Source organism: Phyllopteryx taeniolatus, chromosome 17, assembly GCF_024500385.1.
Source record: "Phyllopteryx taeniolatus isolate TA_2022b chromosome 17, UOR_Ptae_1.2, whole genome shotgun sequence".
NCBI lineage: Eukaryota > Metazoa > Chordata > Actinopteri > Syngnathiformes > Syngnathidae > Phyllopteryx > Phyllopteryx taeniolatus.
The window spans coordinates 15,777,140-15,800,609 of NC_084518.1; the positions used below are offsets into that span (position 1 = coordinate 15,777,140).

The 23,470-nt window shown below is 41.0% G+C and overlaps 1 protein-coding gene across 9 annotated transcripts in view; it reads left to right on the forward strand.

Annotated features, from left to right (window-relative positions):
- LOC133467395 (protocadherin Fat 3) overlaps positions 1–23,470 on the forward strand; it is an 87,733-nt gene that overhangs the window by 4,550 nt on the left and 59,713 nt on the right. For 8 of the 9 annotated variants that reach the window (XR_009785212.1, XR_009785213.1, XR_009785214.1 and 5 more), the window contains exons 1-6: positions 4–355; positions 1,964–4,935; positions 6,098–6,232; positions 7,660–7,861; positions 19,163–19,281; positions 22,564–22,762. Coding sequence is in view for 6 of the 9 variants with exons in the window: in XM_061752223.1 (XP_061608207.1) it covers positions 1,987–4,935; positions 6,098–6,232; positions 7,660–7,861; positions 19,163–19,281; positions 22,564–22,762 (3,604 nt within the window). In the remaining 3 variants the exon portion in view is untranslated. Of the gene's footprint in view, positions 1–3; positions 356–1,963; positions 4,936–6,097; positions 6,233–7,659; positions 7,862–19,162; positions 19,282–22,563; positions 22,763–23,470 lie in introns of those variants that run through there. The other variant, XM_061752224.1, reaches the window with a different exon arrangement.

A 23,470-nucleotide genomic window follows, 5' to 3' on the forward strand; every position in this document is an offset into this window, starting at 1 on the left:
TCCCAAAGCGGCGGCAACTGATGCTGCTGGCCGGTCTCTCTCGAAAAAAACTTACACAAAGCCTTTTTCTTCCCCCTTTTTCCCTCCCTGTCGTCTTTTAATTATTTTTTTTAAATCTCCAGTTAATGCAAATGAGGACTCGGGTTCTTTTAACGTCCATTTTGTGTCGCGCTCGGCAGGACGCAGGTGCGTGAAAACTGGGACAATTGGCGTGTTCTTTGACGGCGGATTGCTGCGGCTCGAGACGAGTGCCTCCTGGCGGGATGTAACGTGCTCGTCTGAGTGATTTTGAAGACTTTTTCCCTCCTGGGAGGATGAGAGAGGATGCACTTTTGAGTGATTCCGCAAAAGAAAGGTAGGACAACCTGAAATTTGTGAGTGACAGTCTATCCAGGGTTTTGTTTAATTAGGCTGCAGACTATTCTCAACCATGTAACCGTCATATTGCAATTAAAAAATATTGCACGCCCTGGCCATGATCAGTCTGACCAGTATTATGAATTATGCATTTTAACTCCCCCCCCCCCCCTCCACTCTACTCGAAAAAAAATTGGCTTATTGTTAAAAGAGACAGATTATGCATTTTTTTTCCATTTAAAAAATAACAGTTCCCAGTTTTCTTAAAGGGAACATATTATGGAAAATGTACTATTTAATGGCTTGTATGCAAATAGTTGGCTCATTGGAGCCCAACTGTTCAGTGTCAAATTAAACAACCCATTTTTTTGTTGCCTATTTCTGAAAATGTGTCTGTGACGGAGTTCCCACCACAATTTAGCTGAACAATAACCTACCCCACACCGAGTTCCTCCGGTCATGACCTGCACAGCAAGGCTGGGCAAAGATCCAGAGCAACTTTCAAGCCACTACATTGTCTGAAACACTGTGATGTGGAACTGCCTTGGGTTTTGTTGGACGAACAGAATTGGCTTGTGATAAGCAGCAGATACTTGATTGCTCTGTGAAGTTGTCGACAAGGTGGTGGTCGGGGCGTATTTGTGTACACTGCATGTACCACGTCCACAGATCCGCACAATAAGTGTAGTGTATGAAGTGCTGGCACCACTATTAAAAATGTTTTGTTTTCTTTACAGGCGCTTGCTCCCCCCCACCCCCATGCAAATGCAAAGTATGGCTTTTCGTTGCCATGACGACCAAGGGTGGAGCTAGGGTGTTGCGTGGAAGCGAGGGATACTACTAGCTCGGGGTTTAAAGAAAAAAGCGCGCGTCCAAAATTCGTTTTATAGTTACGCTTACGAATTACACTTTACATTTTAAGTGAAACTTCATTAGCGTTAAAGATCTGTGCGTGTGGCACATGCAGCGAACATGTCGGCAAAAGCAAATACATCCTTGTCCCAATATTAACAACTTAGCCGAATGTTAGCGTATGTGCCACTTATCAGAATTTAATGCTAAGCACTGCAGCTTGACTTATCTTTTTGTTTTGACACGATAGTGCTTCCATGTCCATCACTTAAAAATGGCAGATCTTCACTCAGCCTAGCTTTCAAGTTGTAAGCATAAACACTAAGTGTGGATGTGGGAATGGTGAATTCATAAAGGCTCTCTCAGAGATGCATTCTGGGAAATAAGCAGCAAGCAAAAGATTGACTTGGTTGTTTAATTTCACACTAGATGGGAGTGCATGCCCTCCAGAGAACCAACTATTTGTACACAAGCAATTAAAAAGTCAATTTCCGTTTCAATTTTATCAGTCTTTGCGTTAGAAATACCGGTTAGAGGAAGAGAGACTGCTGAATGTTCTGATATAGTTTGCTCTTTCTTTGCTTTTGGGCTGCGTTTGGATGGAAACACGTCATAGAGTAAACTTCAATATGCAGTCACATCCCTGTAATATTAGGGAGGACCCCTGAAATGTCTTTGTTACCGCAGTTCTCTATGAAAGTTGTAAGAAGCAGTGAGAATTCCAGCCCATGAAAGAGTTGCTTTCTTCTTGCAGGATGACTTGGTGATGTAACAGCCATGAAGCCTAATCTGTGGGGAATTATGATGCGCTTCCCTTTTCTTTTCCGTCGTATTTGCTTTCTGCTCACCTTCCCCTTCCTGACGCTACATGGCCAGTTGATGCCGGAGGCGAGGGCCGGCCAAGGCCTGCTGCTCTTCACCCAGCCTGCCTACAACGCCTCCATCTTTGAGAATTCCGCCGCCGGGACCTATGCCAAAAGCCAGGTCAAAATGGGCATTGTCCTGGTCCCATCGTTTGAGATCAAGTTCTCCATTGAGCCCGGCGACAGCGAGGGAATCTTTCAGGCGGAGGACTTTACGATGGGGGATTTCTGCTTCCTCCGTATACGAAGCAACAGCGGCGCCATGCTGAACCGGGAAGTGCAAGACAATTACACTCTGACGGTCAAAGCCTCCGCCCAAGGAGGCCTGGAGGCACTGGCCACCGTGTACATAAACGTCCTGGACACTAATGACCTCCGTCCTCTCTTTTCCCCGACCTCCTATTCCTTTGTGGTGTCAGAGCGTGCCCCTTTGGGTGCCAGCATTGGCCGGGTGACGGCCACCGACGCCGACGTCGGCGCCAACGGTGAGTTCTACTACTTCTTCAAGAGCAAAGTGGACCTCTTTGCCGTGCACCCCACCAGCGGCGTGGTCACGCTGACCGGCCAGCCCAGGACGGACAAGCAGGACCGCTTCGAGCTGGAGGTGCAGGTGGTGGACCGAGGGATGAAACTCTATGGAAACAATGACATCAGCAGCACGGCCCGGCTGGTGGTGAGCGTGATGCAGATAAATGAGTTTGCACCCGTCCTGAGGGCGGTCGCTGTGGTCCCATCGTGGACTGACGAAAATCCGGTCTTTGCCAAAGTGACAGTGGAGGATAAAGACGAAGGGGTAAGCGGGTACATAGAGTGGGTGTCCATTATTGATGGTGACCTACTTGAACAGTTTGTGATTGATCTATCGCCTCTTGTTGCGAATGAGTATTGGGTCAGAGCATCACAGCAGGTTGACTGGGACAAATACTCCTATGGCTGCAACTTAACCCTCCAGGCTAAAGACAGAGGCGTCCCTCCTAAATTGTCTAACACTCAATTGCTTCAGTTGTTGGTCACGAAGCCCAAACCGACACTGAGGAGTTTCGAGAAAGACGTTTATGAAGTGGTGCTGAGTGAAATTGCTCCCCCGGGCACTGTTGTTGAGGTGCTGAGAATCTCCCCAGCTCCCACGAGTGTGAATTACAGCTTCTGCAGCCTCTCAGAACTAATGTACTTTGATATCAATCCGTCGACCGGCGTTATTATGACCTCAAGGAGGCTGACAACGATATCACAGATTTTCATGGAGATGGAAGTGTTAGAGGCTGTCAGCCGGCTGAGAGCAAAGGTCCGGATCACTGTGGAAGATGCTAATGACAACTCTCCAGTCTTCAGCAGGCCGTTTTATGAAGTTTCCATCAATGAACGCTTGTCTGTTGGCAGCGTTGTTCTCATCGTGTCAGCCGTGGATGAAGACAAAGGAGAGAACAGCTACATCACGCACACAATTAATGGCGATCCGTCACTTCCTTTCACTGTGGACCAAGACACGGGGGAGCTGAGGATCACGCGAGACCTGGACTTTGAGTCGTCAGAAGAAATCTACATATTTGCCGTGCGAGCCTCAGACTGGGGCTCGCCCTACAGAAGGGAGAGCGAGGTGAACGTAACGGTCCGTTTGATAAATATAAACGACAACGCACCTGTCTTTGAGAGGGTGTCCTGCAGAGGGATGATAGGGCGGGATTTCCCCATCCGCCAGACCATCATCACCCTGTCCGCCGTAGACATGGATGAGCTTGGAATGGTGAAGTATGACGTGGTTTCCGGCAACGAGATGAACTACTTTAACTTGAACGCAGAGTCCGGCGCCTTGTCGCTGAAGAGATCATTAGTGGGGGCAAACTTAAAGAATGGGATGTTCAACTTGAAAGTCGTCGCCACTGATGGAGAGATTTTCTCTGAGCCTATGTTTGTGAATATATCAGTCGTGAGGGGTTCGATACCGCCCCGTGGGCTCAGCTGCAAGGACACACAGGTGGTCCAGTTGATGGCAGAGAAAATGCTCTCAAAGGCCATGGCGATGGCTCGAGTGAGGCAAGATGACAGAAGTCCAGATGTCTTCTCTGTGAACAAACAAGCGCCGCAGTTCGAGGCCTTGCCTACGAGTATCCTGGTTCGGGAGGACCTCCCAACCGGAGCCAGCGTCTTCCAGGTGAGGGCGCGGGACGGTGACACCGGCTTCAGTGGCCGACTTCTCTTTTCCATATCTGATGTCAGCAAAGAGAACTGTTTGACCGTGGACATGGAGAGCGGCTTGCTGACCATTCTGCGGCCACTGGACCGCGAGCGAACCGACCGCTACTTCCTCAACATCACTGTCTATGACCAGGGTGTCCCCCAGATGTCCAACTGGAGGCTTCTGACCGTCATCGTGGAGGACGCCAACGACAATGACCCGCAGTTTGCCCAGGATTCGTTCACTAAGCTGGTCGCCGAAAACGCCCCCTTGGGTACTCAGGTGGTCACCATCACTGCCTTTGACAAAGACGCCGGTCAGAACGCGCAGCTGTCCTACCTTTTGCTGAACGGCGTCCCTCAGTTCGGCATTGACAGCGAGACCGGCGGTGTCTTCGTGGCTAGCCACCTGGACCGCGAGAGCTTCCCGACGTTCACGCTGACGATCGAAGCCAGAGACAAGGCGGAAAGAGGCAACCGGCGATCGGCTGTGACCACGTTGAACATAATCGTGGAGGATGTCAATGACTCCGCCCCATCCTTCATCCCAAGCATTTACACCACTCGAGTGCTGGAGGATCTCCCTCCTGGAGCTGTCATTACTTGGGTGCAGGCCAAGGACCCGGATATCGGACCAAGCGGACAAGTCCGGTACTCCCTCTTCAGTGACTTCAACGGCACTTTTGAGGTCTGTAATGCTTTATTTTATTCTTTGATTATCTGACATAGATTTGTAAAAATTGTTTTAGTATGATAAACCCCTTGAACTGTATCATCTCCTATTTGATTGGGTACTACCATACGTTATAAACATCACAGTAACTGCAGAACAAAACAAGGCTGCAAAAAGGCAGACCGAAACAAGCCAAAACAAGACAAGAGCGAAACAAAGTACATAAATAAAATACAGCACAACAAAACACAATCAAGAGACTAAGAAATCCTTCTAGCCACAGGTAGGCCTGAATGGAGTAAATTGGATTATTAAATACAATAGATATTAGCACAGCACAATTAAACACAGATAGAATTATTTGGGAATAGCGAGTACTTGACGCCTCCCCAACATGTTTGTAATTGCCTATTTTAATAGTTTAAATCATATATATACACTACAAACTATGAGTCCCAAACTCATCTTACGTTACCTCTAAAAATAAATAGCTTTGCCTACAGGTGATTTGATTTAGAAAAAAATCTAACAAGCTACTACTTTCCTATTTAGAGACTTCTTTAGGCAGAATATTGTGGCATCTTTAGGCGTTTCCGGGAAAAGGTTTTTCAGCGAATAGTAAGGGATTTGTTCAGCAGGAAAAAAAAAAAACATTTGTGAATAGTAAACCACGAATATGCTGGGAATTATTGCACAGCGTACAGTATCATCAAATCTTACAACCACAGGTAGACCAGAATGGCAAACAGAAAGTACATCACAGCGTGAACTGGGTCAGCAAGTACATTTTAGCACAACATACACAGATACTACATGACCATCAAGTATATTGAAAGCAAAGGCAATGACAACAGATTGGTTTAAAGAAAAGTAATTGGATTAAGTCACCGATGGCATGGTAGTGGTACATTTGCCTGACTTGGGTGCAGGCGGCGTGGGTTCACGTCCCACTCAGTGATGGTGTGAGTGTGAGAGTGATTGGTTGTCTGTCTGTGCTCTGTGACTGACTGGCCACCAGTCTGGAGTCAGCTGGGATAGGCTCCAGCTCCCTGTGACCCTGAACAGGATAAGTGGTACAGAAAATGGATTATCCGTCCTACATATGGCCTACATATTTAAATGCTGCTTTTACTGACTCTTGTACATGTGTGTGTGGGCGTGTGTGTGTGCTGGGCAGATGGACGCTGTGAGCGGCGTGTTGAGGATCAGGAAGGAGCTGGACTTTGAGAAGCAGCCGTTTTATAACCTGACCTTGCTCGCCGAGGACCGGGGGATGCCCACCCTCAGCAGCCTGACGTATGTGGAGGTGGAGGTGCGCAACGCCCATGAACATGAGATATGAGTTATGTTAAGGTGGCAAAAGTACTCACACTCTGTACCTAAGTAGAAATACGGATACGTATGTAAAAAAATCCTCTGGTAAATGTAGAAGTACTGATTCAACTCCTTTACTTAAGTACAGACTCTTAAATGTACTCAAGTATGAATGTTAAAAATAAAAACAAAAAATGCCCATTTTGATAACTTGGCACAAGGCAAAAAAAAACAACAACCTTGTTTTCGGACAAAATAGTTTCCTTCTTTTATTAACTTATATATTATTGCTCACACCGAGAAGAAGACAAAAAAAAAAAAAAAAAACTCCCAGGACACAGTTTTGTTGCAAGTTAAGAAAATGGAGTTTAAAAAAAACTAACAAGCCTATTTTGACAAAGTAAGGAGTAGAAGGTAAAGATGTCTGTTTTCAAATGTTGAGAGTAAAAGTAAAAACGTAAAAAATAAATACCCAAGTAAAGTACAGATACCTAGAAACTCTACTTAGGTACAGTAACAAAGTGTGCGTATCATGTTAATTGAGTCAATATCACCATATGGTGCATTTGGGACTTCCCCATTCTACCCAAAGAAAGTTAAGATTTTCCAATCAACTTCATATTCATTGGAGATACTATGTTGTTAGAAATACATATCAGTCAAGCTCCCACATTAACAAAATAAAATAAAAAAGAACAGCAAGTAGACAATATACATACAAACAGTAAAATATATGCGCATGCTGACAGTATGGATAATGACAGGGTGGACATTTTTGGCCAATGTTAGCATTTTATGAGTTTCATTTTATGGACTTTCACTTAGCAACACGAATCAGTTAGCAGGTGGACTGTGTACTCTTTAACAGCTATATTTTGAATTTCTCAGTTTTTTTAATTTTTTTTTTACATTAATTGTTATTTCATACACAGGGTGGATATATTAAGCTTGATAACATCCAAAAACACATAATACGATGAAAATTACTAAACATTTGTGTAAATGTTCATTTTGCAATGTGTCAGCCTCCACTGAAGAAAGACAATATGCTTGTAGTTATGTAGTAAATGGGTTTCTAAAGTCCATAATGACAGGGCAAACAGCAATTTTAGGGATGTGTGCAAAATGTTCAATAGGATTATGAAAAAAGAAGATACAGTACATCATAAAAATGACTCCTATCAAATAACGTTGTGGACACAAAACCATGTGAAAAAAAAATGTTGATTTAGTTTCATTTAAACAATTATCACGCACACTATTTGTGCGGAAATCACGTACATCCAATGAAAAAAAAGGCATTGAATGAAAACAACTGATTTTAAGAGAAATTTTACAGAGAGTTTCATTACTCTGCTACATTTTCATGATGACACCAAAGGCACTTTATCGTGATATTGACCCAGTCGTTCTATTGGTTTCCAGGTGGTGGATGTCAACGAGAATTTGTACGCACCATACTTTCCCGACTTCGCCGTGAGAGGCTCGGTGAAGGAGAACTCCCGGGCTGGCACCAGCGTGCTGGCGGTGGCTGCCAAGGACGATGACAAGGGAAAAGATGGCACCTTGAAGTATTCCATCCAGGGCGGCAGCGGGTTGGGCGCCTTCATCATCGACGAAGACACAGGTTTGATGCACCAAACCCAATTAACATCCAATACAAGTCATGTGCTTCGCGCCGGATGTTTCCATTTATTCGTAATTGGTCTTCTATTAAACTCCTGTTGTGTTTTGGAATTCAGCAGCTGTGAGATACAAGGAATCAAACGATGCATTATTACTTGGGTTATATGAGTGGGACAAAAGTATCCGGACGGGCATTTGTACAACATTTGGGAGTATAGTCACTGATATTATTCAGTGGCGTTGTTCTTCAACACCAAAAATCCAAGCATGGTTTTATGGATCTATCTGTGTGCACTGGAACACAGAAAAGGGCCTTCCCCAAGCTCTTCCCACAAAGTCGGATACGCACAATTATTTCACAGATCATTAAAGGCTCAAGTCAAACTAACTACCTACCTCTTTGGTACATCAAAAATGTTAATGAGTCAATGTGACCCGCTCCATGTTTAATATGAAATAAAATGATCTAGTCAGTCATTATTGGAAAGGGTCAGAAATGGAAGCAATACATTTTATGTGACAGTTGATAGTTTTATACGGTATTAATTTGTTTTTATATTTTAGATTGAAAAAATTCAAATTGGGGATGAAACACATATCTGTGCTTTTTGTTTGTTTACTAAAGTGGAGTGAAATAAGGTGTGTGTGCATGTGTGGAAGATTAATATAGAAAATAATTTAAATTTGAATCAGGTCAATTTGACCAGCAGCGTAACAGCAGAGTCGGTAATGTTCGCTTCTCAGCAACAACATTAATATTCCTGGGTCAATTTGACCCGAGCAATTTTAGTTATCCAAAAATGACATCCATTTATCCATCCATTTTCTGTACCGCTTCTCCTCACTAGGGTCACGGGCGTGCTGGAGCCTATCCCAGCTATCTTCAGGCAAGAGGCGGGGTACACCCCGAACTGGTTCCCAGCCAATCACAGGGCACATATAAACAAATAACCATTTGTACACACACCTATGGGCAATTTAGAGTTTTCAATTAACCTATCATGTATTTTTTTGGGACGTGGGAGGAAACCGGAGTAAAGCCACGCAGACACAGGAAGAACATGCAAACTCAACACAGGTGGGGCTTTGAACGCCAGTCCTCAGAACTGTGAGGCAGATGTGCTAACCAGTCATGCGCCGTGCCGCCCCAAAAATGTCAGATATAAAAATAAGTGTATATCTCAACTTCATTTCCTGTATGTGGAATTTTCATTGTAGATACAAAAGAAGTGGGTCAATTTGACCCACAACATAATGTTTGTTTCGTAGCAACAGCAAAAATCTTCCTGGGTCAATTTCACCCAGGGACATTATCCAGAATTGTCAGAAATGAAAAAACAAAAAAAAACATAAGACTGTGCCAATACCCAAAAGTTAAGATTCGATTCATACTGTATTTACATTTCTGAACCACGGTTCGATACACAATTAGATTTTTTATAAATCTATCCATCCATTTTCTGAGCCGCTTCTCCTCACTAGGGTTGCGGGCGTGCTGGAGCCTATCCCAGCTATCATCGGGCAGGAGGCGGGGTACACCCTGAACTTGTTGCCAGCCAATCGCAGGGCACATACAAACAAACAACTATTCGCACTCACAGTCACACCTACGGGCAATTTAGTGTCTCCAATTCATGCATGCACCGGAGTGCCCGGAGAAAACCCACGCAGGCACGGGGAGAACATGCAAACTCCACACAGGCGGGACCGGGGATTGAACCCTGGTCCTCAGAACTGTGAGGCAGACGCTCTAACCAGTCGTCCACCGTGCCGCCATAAATAATGCATTGTTTTTATAAATACATTAATATAATAAATATAATATAGTAATATTTCTATATTTATTATATTAATTGATTTATAAAAATATGTTTGTTATATTATGTTATATTATACTGTATCAGCAATTATATTCACGCTCGGCTTACGTAATTAAAAATTATAAGAATAATACTATTAATTATATTGAGTTTGTCACTGTGAGTTCATATGGCTGTATTTGGATTGAAGTTTTATATTTTATTATCCATTTCAAATACAGTTTGTGAAATGTAAATATTAATGCACTTATTAAGCCAAGCACAAGTTCCATACAGAAAAAAATTGGGTCTACATGATGTTTAAAAGGTGTCTCTCAATACTTTCTTGTCCTTATAATGAAGCCAGGTGATGAGGGTGACGTCAGAGGCGTCGAGTTGCTTGTTCGCGGCGTGTCGGGAGATCATTATTTTAATGAAGGCAACATGGCAGCAGTACTGGCAGGGCCTGGGAGTGTGCCCTGCAACTGATCGCCAACTCGGATCAAGCCTTTCCTGTATCCGTGTAACTCTGTGTCGTCGAACAAAACAAAAACAAAAAATGCCAAAAGGTGTTTGCGCAGTGCGATGGTGTCACTCTCCGCATACAGTGTTGACATTTGCTATACACGACCTCAGTCGGCACATGTGGATTAGATGAAATCCCAGGCTTTCCCACTGACTGACCGCTGAAAATGCCACGCATGTCTGCACATTCCATATTTGCATGAAAGTTGAGTGTGCAGTAACGTACACTTTGCTATCAGAGTTCATTTTATTTTCTGTCAGCTCTCGCTGCAATAAATTACATTTCCTTGTCTGTCTTTGTGATGTGCAAATATTCAAATATCAAACATTTTACCTTCACCTTTTCACTGTATGACATGATTCTACTGTGGTGGCGTTGTCTCAGCCTTGATCCACAACGCTACACAATATATAGTAACAACATGAAAGACGGTACAATACACAAAATATAAACACAAGATACAATCCATGAGAAACAGAATATGGTGCACCTGATGATCTATGATATGATACGATAAGTTTCAGTATGATACAATGCGGTAACATTCTACTTATATGATACGACATGCGATACAATACAATAGGATAGGATTCAATAAATCACAATGACTAGAGCATTACAATGCGATATTATATGATGCGAAACGATACACTATACACTACATATTCAACATAATATGAAATGATGTGATATGACACATCACAATATGACGTTTCTGTACGATACAAGACTAACTTTCTATATTATTTGATACGATGCGATATATACTATATGTACTGGATGTTGTGATATGATACAATGGAATAGCATTCGATATGTCACGACATGTTGCAATGCATTACAATAAGATATGGTTTGGTAAAATATATAATCCGATACATTGTGCTTCAGTATTATACATAAGATTCAATATGATATGACATAATGTAATATAATACAATCTGATGATTCGACATAATACGATATGATGAGCTATGACGTGTCAGGATATGATCTGGTACAAAATGAAAAGATTCAATACAGCACGATACGATATGCTGTACAAGATATGATACACACGAAACGATATCGTGCGATACAATATGATCTGCTACTATATTACACCATATGATATGATATGTGACAGGATAGGATGCAATCTACAATGCGATACAATATACAATACAATATGATACAGGCTACAATACACATTATATAAAAGATTATTTATGATGTGGTACGATACATTACGATATTGTATGTTCAATAAGCAAAAATTTGATACAATCCAATATAATAAGATTTGATGTGATAGGAATATGATGCAATATGATTGAACATTATACAATGCAATACAGTATAATACAATACATTTTATGACGTATACGATATACGATATGACACACAATATGATGATATACAAAATACATACGATAAAAAAAGAGACAACATGAATACGAGAAACATACAACGTGACATGATTCGATACAATATTACACCATATGGTAATGTATTGATAAGGTATGATGCAATGTGATACACGATACAATACCGTCCGATACAGTACTGTACAGTACTACAACATTACAACATATGATATCAGATATGATAGGATGTGATATGACACAATATGACAAAAAATAGCTACTTAATAAAATGTACAATTTGATCAAATATACAATGATTCAAGATATGATACATGCTATGTAAAAATCTAATATGATTAAATACAGTATGATACAATACAATATTACAATTTGATGTGATATGGCACGATCTGCTATAATCTACCGTGATCTACAAAGCACAATATAAAATGACACACACTACGATACACAATGTACAATTAATGATAAACAATTAACTGCAGTAGGATACGATACACTTTATCACATTATATGATGACATACGATACAAAATTATCTGCACTAATGAAAGGCCTTCACAGGTCCAGTAATACACACATATCTACAGTTATATATATACTTGTGTAATATACACTTAGCGCCGCTCTCATTTTGACACTTGCCCAAGGGCAAGGAGAACTTTATTATCCCCGCGGGGGGAATTTTGTTGTAGCAGCCGCACAGCACAGAGCCATCAAACAACCTCACACAACAACAAATAAAATAAAAGAATACATAGCTAGCTCGGTGCTATTTATTGGTTTGCCACCTCACGTAAAACTAGCAGCCGTAAGCGAGCTTCGTGTCGGTGAAATGATAACAATCATCGTTAATAAAATCAAGCCTGGCAGGGATGGTAAGCAGCTTCTCTCATCTTGTGCGCTCTTCAGTGTCCACTGAAGGCCCATATTGACCTTTAACTAGGCTAATTAGTATTGATTGGCCAGTCAGAGGAGAACGATCAATTGACAGTCACATACAAGGCCTGTTGGCTCTAGTCCGCATTCCCTTTATGCCCACCCTCGTTGTACTGTATGCACATTGTACACTCGAATGATGCAACGTTAGATACAGTTGAGGAGCCTTATCAGGTCCAATACAAAAATGAGGAATGCTCAGTTTTGAGAGGTGCAAAACAGCAACACCGAAGCACGTGAAGTCTTTAAGTGCATGTTTTGCCTTATTTTACATGGATATTTATTACCTTGAAGCAGACCGCATAGCTTTATTCTGAGCCTGCATTTGTCTTTTCTTAAATGCAAAAACATTTGTATAAATTCTCATATTGAGCCTCATTATATGCCGCAGTCAGCCGAAATATAAAGTTGCTTTTGAAGTTAAAGATGTTTCCACCGATGCAATGCCCTGCAGTAATGTGTAACGATAGACAGCTCCATTAGGTACCTTAACATTACAAAGTCAGCGAAGCGCAAAGCTAGCTGGAGGTGAGGCCAAGATTATTCCGGGGTAGGTCCAAGTGAGCGCCCGTCGGAGCAGAAAGTGAAAGAAGATTGCAGGGGAGTGCGGGAAAAAAAGACACCTTATTACATTTTTTTTTTTACGACTGTTTCACATATTTCATAGCCATCGTCCAACTTTATCTCGAAAGGACACGGTCGGCAGTAGTTAATGTCAACACTCCCAGGAGAGATACTGTATTGTCTAGTTGTTTATTTATTTCAGACAGGCTTTTGAAGTTTGCCTTTTAAGTTAACATTCAGTATATCAACGTGACACATGGAAATCATGCAGAACAAAACAAATCAGGATGCTAAGCTAATGTAGCGTTGAGATCGCACAGCCCACTACAATGGTAAGCAGTAAAGCCCTTAGCGCTCTATTTACTATTATAAACATTCAAAGGCAAAAAAGCATTAAGGCTCATTCAAATGGTGAAAGCTGGAGCACCTAGTTAGCATCGTTAGCTAAGTTGGTTTAGGGCCGGTACACACGTAAAGACAATGGACCTGATTCTTCTCGATTTTAGGGTCCGAAACAGGTCGGGGCCGACAGTCTCAAAGGGGACATATTTGGCCAAACCAACTTTTTCTAGCATTTGGGATGTAATATTGTCTGTATGGTGCCTCAGTAAAAATATGACTTAAAATCGTCCACGCATTTCCCAGTTCCAAACGTTTTTCTGCCAAGAGGCCTGAAATCAGGTCAGTTGAATGTCTCGACCTTGGCTATGTAGCTAGCAAAGATCTCCGCCGTCTCCTTCCGCTCTCGAGCCAGCGATGTGAACTTAACAAACACGTGTGCTCTCACAGGTGGGTGTTCTACAGGGAAGCAACCAATCAGAGAAAAGGTGCCAGTCTTAGCCAAATATGGACAAAGTGGATACGAAACTCGGTCAAACAGAAGTAGCTGTCAGAGGGGCCTTTTCTGGACACTCGTACGACATAACAAAAAGTGTTTTTTTTAAATGAAATTGACTTCGTCCATGTTAGAGAGTCACTCTATGGAGGTCTAAATAGCCAAAGTATGGGACCTTTAAATAATGAACGTGTTCAATATTTACGACAAAACCCCCGTTAGTGCCGCCACCCAGCTGGATGCCGCCCTGGGCAGCTCCACCCATGGCCCGTATCAGAAACCGCCGCTGGTTGCAAGGTTTTCAGTTTTATTTCAAATAAGTTAACAAGTTTGACGTACAGCTGATAGCCAGAGGCTGAGCTGCACTATGTTTGTTTACAGATTAGTTAGCATGTCTGCACTGAGTTCATCCATTGATGCTTGTTGAACTGAGCTTTTTTTTTTTAAACTTGTACATTCCCAGAACGATTTGTTCAAATTTGGACTTTTTTACGATGTAGACTTGAATGCTTATGTGGTTAAAAAAAAAAAAAAAAACTCCTTTTCATTCTGCTGTTACGTTGCGGACGTATCGATTGAAAGCAAATAGCACATCCCTCTCTTCCTCCTCGGCGTCTGCTCACGTCGAGGCAATTTCCCAGAGTATTTGCACCTTTTTCCCCCTTGTGGAAAGGCCGGCCTTATCGTTCCCCTTTGGAGATGACTCACTCCTCCCATGTGTGTGCAATGCAAAGATCTTCCTCTCGTCTATCAGTAATAAGCCACGTCCTTGCCGCTCTTAAACCACTGGGCAACGAGAAAATTGATATTCACATCATCTGGTGTCTCTCGCTCCTCCGCATTAGTGAGCTGTTTTAATGTGCTCCGAGATTGGTCACGGAACATGTTCTTGGGAAATATGATGCGTGACGGATGGACACCTTTTGAGATGTAGGGAGAGGGGAATGCATGTGGCGACACCTCGGTTTGGTGTGGAGTGTGTTGTTTATGGTGAAAATGAAGGTTGTCAAGTCACATTTGTAGGAAATTGGCACTGTGCTCCTTTACCAGTTCAAAGAGCTTTTTGAAAAAAGCCGTGTGTGTGTGTTTCTTTCCCCCACACCATCTCGCCTTTCTCTCGACAGAGACGGACGGATGCACTCTGAAAGGGACAAAGTCAAGGACGAGCTAACAAGAGTGCGTCGCCGCCGCAGACAAGAACACTCTTTAAACATAGCAAGAATCTGCAAATAATTGACATCCCCCTCAAAGGGGTTTTGTAATTGCGCTTAAATGCCAAAGAAATGGCAGCAAAACACTCCAAACGGAGAGTATTATAAAGCATCAACACCATGCATCTACCATGTACCAAACCGTGAACCCATGGTACATAAATAAATGTATTCAGCAGTTTAATTATTCAACATAAGTAAATACCTTCATTTGAGGCCCATCGATAGTAGAGTGGTGCCTTGAGATGCGAGTTTAATTTGTCCCATGACCACACTCGGAACTCAAAACATCACAAATCATCTTTCCCCATTGAAATTAATGGAAATGCCATTAATCCAAAAAACATTTTTTGTAATGTTCTTTTAATAAGACAAATATCACTCTATAATACTGTACTTTATAAAAACATACTGAAATGACATAATTAAATAGAATGTAAAGAACTAAAGAGTTTTTGCCACATTTTGTGCTTCAATTAAATGCACTTTGTGATGCTCCTTCTTGTCCTACTTGTCCAATTAGGGGCAGTATAATCCTGACCTAGCGATACATGCAAATTAGTTTTTCACAACTGACTCAGTAAGCTACAATAGCATTAGTCATTTTTGGCAAAGGATAAAAACAAACTTTCACCTTCAGTTTCACTTTACTGTGCATGAGGTGCTTTCAAGGACCGCTCACAAAGCAGGACATCTCAAAGGCAAACTAAAAAACACTATAATTCGATTACATTTTTTCATCGAATATTTTATTGTTCATTATTTTTGAACGTGAAAAGATGTAGAGAAGTTTACTAAAAAGTCTTCCTTCTTCTATGGCATAAACTTTGTGTCACTAATAGCTATTGAAAACACTAAAATGCATTTAGTGTGTTGAAGAATGGGGCCCATTTTAAAGGTCCAGTATTGTGGCTATTTAGACTTCCAAAGAGTGACTCTCGAACATGGACTGAGTATAAAAGTATCAATTTCATTTAAAAAAAACACCTCGGTTTTGTCCAGAAAAGGCCCCTTTTGCAGCTACTTCTGTTAGACCCAGTTTTGTAACCGCTTTGTCCATATTTGGCTAAGAACGCCCCCTTTCCTCTGATTGGTTTCTTCAGCCTAGAAGACCCACTTTTGAGAGCATATATGTTTGTTATGTTGACAGCGCTGGCTCGGGAGCGGAAAGGGAAGGCGGAGCTCTTCCCTAATGACGTAGATAAGCTTGAGAAATTCAAATGACCTAATTTCAGGCCGCTTGGCAGAAAAATGTCCGGAACTCAAGAATGCATGGATGATTTTAATTCATATTTCACATGTTCACTGAGCCATAGAGACAATATTACATCCCAAATACTAGAAAAAGTTGGTTTGGCAAATTATGTCCCCTTTAAATGGCGAATAAAATCAATTGTAATTTATGCAAAAGATATTAGTTATTAAGTAAGTCTACTCATAATTTGTCATCAACTGCTTGCACAAAATTGTATTTTGTGCTGAATTCATTGCATTTGAGTGTTTGAAATACATTTTCATCCAATTAAAATGCTCCCAGAACATAGTTAATAGATTCAAATACCTAATAATGGCACACAGGAAGACATTTTGGACTTTTCGATGATGAATAATTCAGATTGCGGGGGAATTAAGGGCTCCGTGCAACTTTTGAGTCATCGATTAATTAACTGGAATCAGACTCAGACCTCAACAATCCTCAATTGGATCCGCATCGGAGACACAAACCTTCTTGCATATGAATGTATTTCAATGCTAAAAGTCATGAATTATTCGTAGAGAAATTAAGGAAAATGCGATGTTAATGGATTTTACAGAAGTGCACTGACACTTCCCTTTCAGCCCTGCCTAAAATTCTCTGTAAAGTTTTTTGGGACTCATCCAAGTTGTTTTTGGGTAAGCCTGCTACTAAAAAACTAGACAGCTATTGTAATGGATGCTTACATTCCTTGGGGGAGTCCATCAGGAGGCGCGTCTAAATACTTTTGTCTACACTAGCCTATGCAAAGGCTGTCAGTCAGTGGACTTGAATTCAATGCAGTCTGGCATGGAGAACAGAGCAGACAGTCCATTAAGGGGTCAAACCAAAGCTGTCAGCTCCTCATCTTACTTGGGGCCACTGACACATCGTGTGTGTGTGTGCGTGTGCTTGTGCGTGTGTGCGTGTGTGTATGTGTTTGTGACTTTATTGGTGTTGGCACAAAAGTGGCAGCAAGCAAGGGGCGAGCCATGATTGGCTAAAGAGCTGAAGGTGACCACGGAGGCGCCGCTAATGGCCGTGAATATCACTGCAGCCGCCACTGTCAAGGGATTTTCATGGGCATATAAATGTAAAGGCAAATAAAATGCATCATTAAAGTGAAATAATTCATTTGAATGAGAAATGCAAAATATTGAAACTGTCTATTCATTAACTGAAATGTAAAAAAAGAAGAATGTGTGAAAATTAAATAATACATGTACTGAATTACTAATATAATGAGGGTTGTCAAAATCGCTGCCATCACTGAGTATTTTACATCATGCCCTGTATTTATGTTGTATTTCTTATGGGAATTGCTCAAGTGATTACATGCTAATCACATGCTTGAATTTCAAAAGCAAGTGTCCTGAATGAGCTGAAAGATTTGATGTTGGAGTGGTTTGAATCGGGCGCAAAACATGGAAGGAGGAGGTGAATATGTCAAATGGAAATTTTTGTGTGAAAATGTGAAATAAAAAATTTTTTAAAAGTGGGAGTTTGGGTAAAATGCGTCCCGAGATGTCCTAAATCGGTAGAACATTTTGAAGTTGGAATGGTTTGAATCGGTTGAGAAATGTGGAAGGATTAGGTTAAAATTGTAACATTTCTGCATTATTTTGGGGAATTTTGTCTTGGAAGATGTGGAGTGGGCAGCACGGTGGCCGACTGGTTAGAGCGTCAGCCTCACTGTTCTGAGGTGCGGGGTTCAATCCCTGTGTGGAGTTTGCATGTTCTCCCCGTGCCTGCGTGGGTTTTCTCCGGGCACTCCGGTTTCCTCCCACATCCCAAAAACATGCATTAATTGGAGACTCTAAATTGCCCATAGGTGTGACTGTGAGTGAGAATGGTTGTTAGTTTCTATGTGCCCTGCGATTGGCTGGCAACCAGTTCAGGGTGTACCCCGCCTCCTGCCCGATGACAGCTGGGATAGGCTCCAGCACGCCCGCGACCCTAGTGAGGAGAAGCGGCTCAGAAAATGGATGGATGGAAGATGTGGAGTGCGGGAAAAAGTGAGAATTTGGGGAATGTGAAAAAAAAGTTCCATAGATATCCGGAATGAGCTAATTTAATTAGGAATAGATCTAATCAGTTGAGAAATGTGGACGAATTAGATATATTCGTAAAATGTCTCCATTCATTTGAGATTTTAAATGTGAAAATGTTCAATTCTAAGAAAGTGAAAATGTGAGAAATTCCAATATGTCACAAATGAGCCGAACATTTTGAAATCGGAATCGTTTGAATAATGGGTGAATAAGTAAAGAAATACGGAACGATGAGCTCAATTTGGAAAATGTCTCCATGAAAGTTTTGCTCTTCAGCAATCACACATTTATATATTTTGTGAATTATTTAATGAAATTTTCATTTTATTGATCTAACACAAATGCAAAACAGTGTCAAATTTACATTATACAAACATATTGCCAGTTAAATAGATAACTGAAATGTGACATAATTTAAATTAGAAATAATTAAATAGTCCTTTAATAATTTGCAATTGTGAATTATAATATTAATTCAAATACTTTATTTCAGGAGCAATTTCATATATCTCACATTTTTTTCAACCAACAAAAAGTGGCAGCGAGTCGTGATTGGCCGGTAGCGCTAAAAGTGACTACAGCGGCGCCCCTAATGGCCGTGAATGTCACTGCACGTAAAGGTCATATATAGAAATTTACTGTTTCTGATCGGTGAGGATGGGGGCTACCAGTTTGCGTCTTTTGGGAAATGACACTCATATTGTTTCCCACACACACTCAGACACATACACCTGATTGTTATATGTTCCCGCTGCTATTAATATGTCCTCCTTCTCACAGGGGTGATTTACACCGCAGGCATCCTGGACTGCGAGAGCAAGGATTCCTATTGGCTCACGGTGTACGCCACAGACAGAGAGGTCACGCCGCTGTCGGCCTCCGTGGAGGTCTTCATCCAGGTAGGATGCACACGCTCTGCATGACAATGGGAGCCTTCGCATTCAGGCTGCACTCTTTATGTATGGATATACTGCACACTCACTGGCCACAACATTACAGTACAACAGCAAGACATTCATCTAAAAATTCATTCATTCACCTCGACATGGCGAAGTACATAGCAACAAGGTGCCTCACCAGGTACTTTATATGTACAGCGGTGCCTTGAGATACAAGTTTAATTTGTTCTGTGACCACGCTCGGATCTCAAACCACCTAATTCATATTGAAATGAATGGAAATGCTATTAATGCGTTGCAGCATTCCGGAAGAACAACAAAAATTGTTGTAATGTGTATTTTAATCAGGAAACATAGCGCTCTATATTATTGTACTCTCTCTCTATATATATACAAAAAGTAATAGCACATTGAGACAGAATGTAGAGAATTATACAGTTTGTGCATCATGATTTGACACTGCAATCCAATTAATTGTGCTGATCCTTCTGGTGTGCCTGCCTTGGCCACCGGGAGGCAGAATAATATTACAATCATAAAGACACAAACAAAGAAGAATAGTACCGTATTTTCACGTATTTTCTCCAAAATGGACGAGGTGCCTCACAATGCGGCGCGCCTTATGTGTGCACCGAGTTCCAAAATCTGTAAATGTTGTTGTGTGACTTTAATGAGCGCTCCGCTTGACTGACTGGGAGCATTTCCTGCTGACATGCTGCTTATATAGAGGAAGGCAGATAATGACTGAGGACGCTAAAGACACGCCCCCCAGTAGGTATATCGTTCTGGTATGTGCTTCGGTTTAGCTAAGGACCCCCAAAAATGGCACCTACGAAGAGACACGCTTACAAAGCACAGTTTAAACTGCAAGTATTAGTTACGCCGAGGAACATGGGAATCGAGCAGCCGCGAGAGAATTCAAGATCAACGAATCCATGGCTCGCAAGGGGAGGAGGCAGGAAAACGAGCTTCGCCAAGTCAAGAAGACGAAGCTGAGTTTCCGCGGAAACAAGGCGAGGTGGCTCGAGTTGGAAGAGCAACTCGAGCAATGGATTAATGAGCAAAGAACAGCCGGGAGAAGTGTCTCTACCGTCACCTTTCGACTGAGGGCAATAACGCTTGCAGAAGAAATGAAAATCGAACATTTTCAAGGAGGTCCGTCTTGGTGCTTTCGTTTTATGAAACGACGCCATCTATCCATCCGGGCAAGGACTACCGTGGCGCAGCAACGTCCGGCGGATTACAAGGAAAAGCTGGCCATCTTCCGCTCCTACTGCAGTAAAAAGATTGCCGACAAACACATCCAGCCCAACCACATCACCAACATGGACGAGGTGCCGCTCACTTTCGCTCACTTTCGCTCACTTTCGACATCCCGGTGAACCACACTGTAGAGAAGAAGGGGACCACCACGGTAGCGATACGCACAACGGGGCACGAGAAGTCGGCTTTTACTGTTGTGCTTGGTTGCCATGGTAATGGACAGAAACTGCCACCTATGGTGATTTTTAAGAGGAAGACGCTCCCTAAAGAAATGTTTCCAGCCGAAGTCATCGTTAAGGCCAATCAAAAGGGCTGGATGGACGAGTACAAAATGAGAGAGTGGCTGAGTGAGGTGTACGTAAAGAGACCGGATGTTTTTTTCCACGCGTCACCGTCCCTGTTGATCTGTGACTCCATGCGCGCCCATCTCACAGCCGCTGTGAGAAACCAAGTGCAACTAAGACTGGGAGGCAACGGCGGGCGAGTTACGCCACCATATGTGAATGGATTGTGGATGCTTGGGCTAAGGTATCTGCTTTGACTGTTGTCCGAGCTTTCGCGAAAACCGGCATCATTGATGAACAGCCCCCCGACAACAAGACTGACTCTGACAATGACGAGAGGGAACCCGGCGTGTTTGCTGGAGAACTTGCCCAGCTGTTCATTTCGGATACAGAAGATGAGGACTTTGATGGATTAGTGGATGAGGATTGATAAAAAAATAACGTGAGTACATTGTTAAATACTTCAATAAAGTACAACCGAACTCCGTTTTGCTCCCGCTGCCTTTTTAAAAACATTGTTTTAGCGTGCATGCATGTTACCGTATGTTTTAAGCTAGCGTATGTTTTACCATGCCTGCGCCCAATAATACGGTGCGCCTTATGTATGTGTTAAATACAGAAATAGACCCCGTAACTGAGACTGCGCCTTTTAATACGGTGCGCCTTATGGTCGTGAAAATACGGTACTTCCTCTACTACTACTGTAAGTGTGTGTGTGTCTGTATGTTTGTGTATATATGAGTATCTGTGTATATGTGCATATGTTTGTATGTATACATGTACATGTGTAACAGTATGTGTATGTACAGTATAAGGGTTTATATGTTGAGCTCAACCATAAGAGCATCTGCATATGTATATAGAGGGTTGTGTTTTGTTTTGTTTTCCTTTCTTTTGGGACACACTATATGAATAACCTACTATTGTATTAACATGATTTAAGTAAAAAATTTGAAAAAAAACTATGCACAATATTCTTTTTCCATTCATGGAGATAAAAATTCACTAATACAAGAGCTGTATTAAAATCTGGCCTTTGAAAATATAAACATCAGTGTCAAAATAAAATAAAAAAATAAAATATGAAAACAAAAAATAATACATTGTGTAATAATAACAAAAAATCTGCTCATAGAGGTACAAAAATAGATCTAAACCAGCTGCTGTATTAAAAAAAATTTCTTTGACAATATTATAATTGGTAATAAATATTAAGCAACTACTATTTAATATTATTCAGAATAATACAAAAAAAGAAAAAAATTGTATAAATAAATAAATAGTAAATAGTAAATAGTGAAACACATTCTTTTAAAAAAAATTTTGCTCATGTAGGTAGTAAAAAAGTCATCAAAATACACCACAGTATGGTGTGCTGAATGAGTGTCCATCAAAACTAATCTATTTTTTCAAGTAATAATAAAAAATGTTTTGCTTATTTTTTTTTTATTCATTTGAAAAATGGAATCATTTTCCCAATTTAGTAATTCTTCATAGAGTATCGGATGTAAAGTGAAATCCAACAAGAATAAAAATCACAGAAAACTTCGTTTTATATCAATTTTATGATAAATAATTTCTTTCCATTTTTTGTATTCTATTAATTTTAAAATATAATATTTTAACAAATGTTTATTATAAGTAGTATTAGTATTAGATATCATTAGAGTGGGCAGGTGTATCTAACAGAACGGTAATAAAAAAAAACACTATCAATACTTGTCCATTTCATCAGGTGGAGGACGTGAACGACAATGCGCCGCTCACCTCGGACCCCATCTACCACCCGTCGGTGATGGAGAACTCGCCCAAGGACGTGTCGGTCATCCGCATCCAGGCGCAGGACCCCGACCTCACCGCGACGCCCAGCCGCCTCAGCTACCGCATCACCGCAGGAAACCCGCAGAACTTCTTCTACGTCAACCCAAAGACAGGTCAAATACATTTATATTACAATATTACATTATAGATCGATCGATAGATAGATACGTGATAGATAGACAGAGTGAATATAAAAAGTCTACACACCCCTATTCAAAGGCCAAGTTTTTGTGATATACATAAAAAAATGAGACCAAGATGAATCATTTTCCTGATGTTTTTTATTATTATTGCTTAACATATAATAATATGAGATGATTGAAAGTTAAACTGAAATGTGAAATAATTCCTCAAATTAAATCCTTAAATTGTGAAACATAATAATAGTAATTATTGAATAATTATGAACCTTTTCAATCATCATTTATTTCATGAGTGACTTATAGATCTCATGCCTATTTTAAAGTCATAGAATGGTGTTTTTATGTATTGCATTTTTATTTATTTAATTCAATTTTTATTTTTTTAAGATCTCAGTCGTTTAATGAAAATATGATATTATTAATTAAATTGCACATTATGTCATTAAATAGTAAAACAGACTTATTTACGGATGCTTTTATTATTTATATATTTAATAGATGTGTTATTTACTTGATGTTTAAAATTTAATTACATTTGTTATTAATTCATCAAAATATTTATTTGACAATTTTTTTTTAATTCAACAAGATTTCAATGTATTTAATTACTTATTTAGGCGGCACGGTGGACGACTGGTTAGCATCTGCCTCACAGTTCTGAGGGCCAGGGTTCAAATC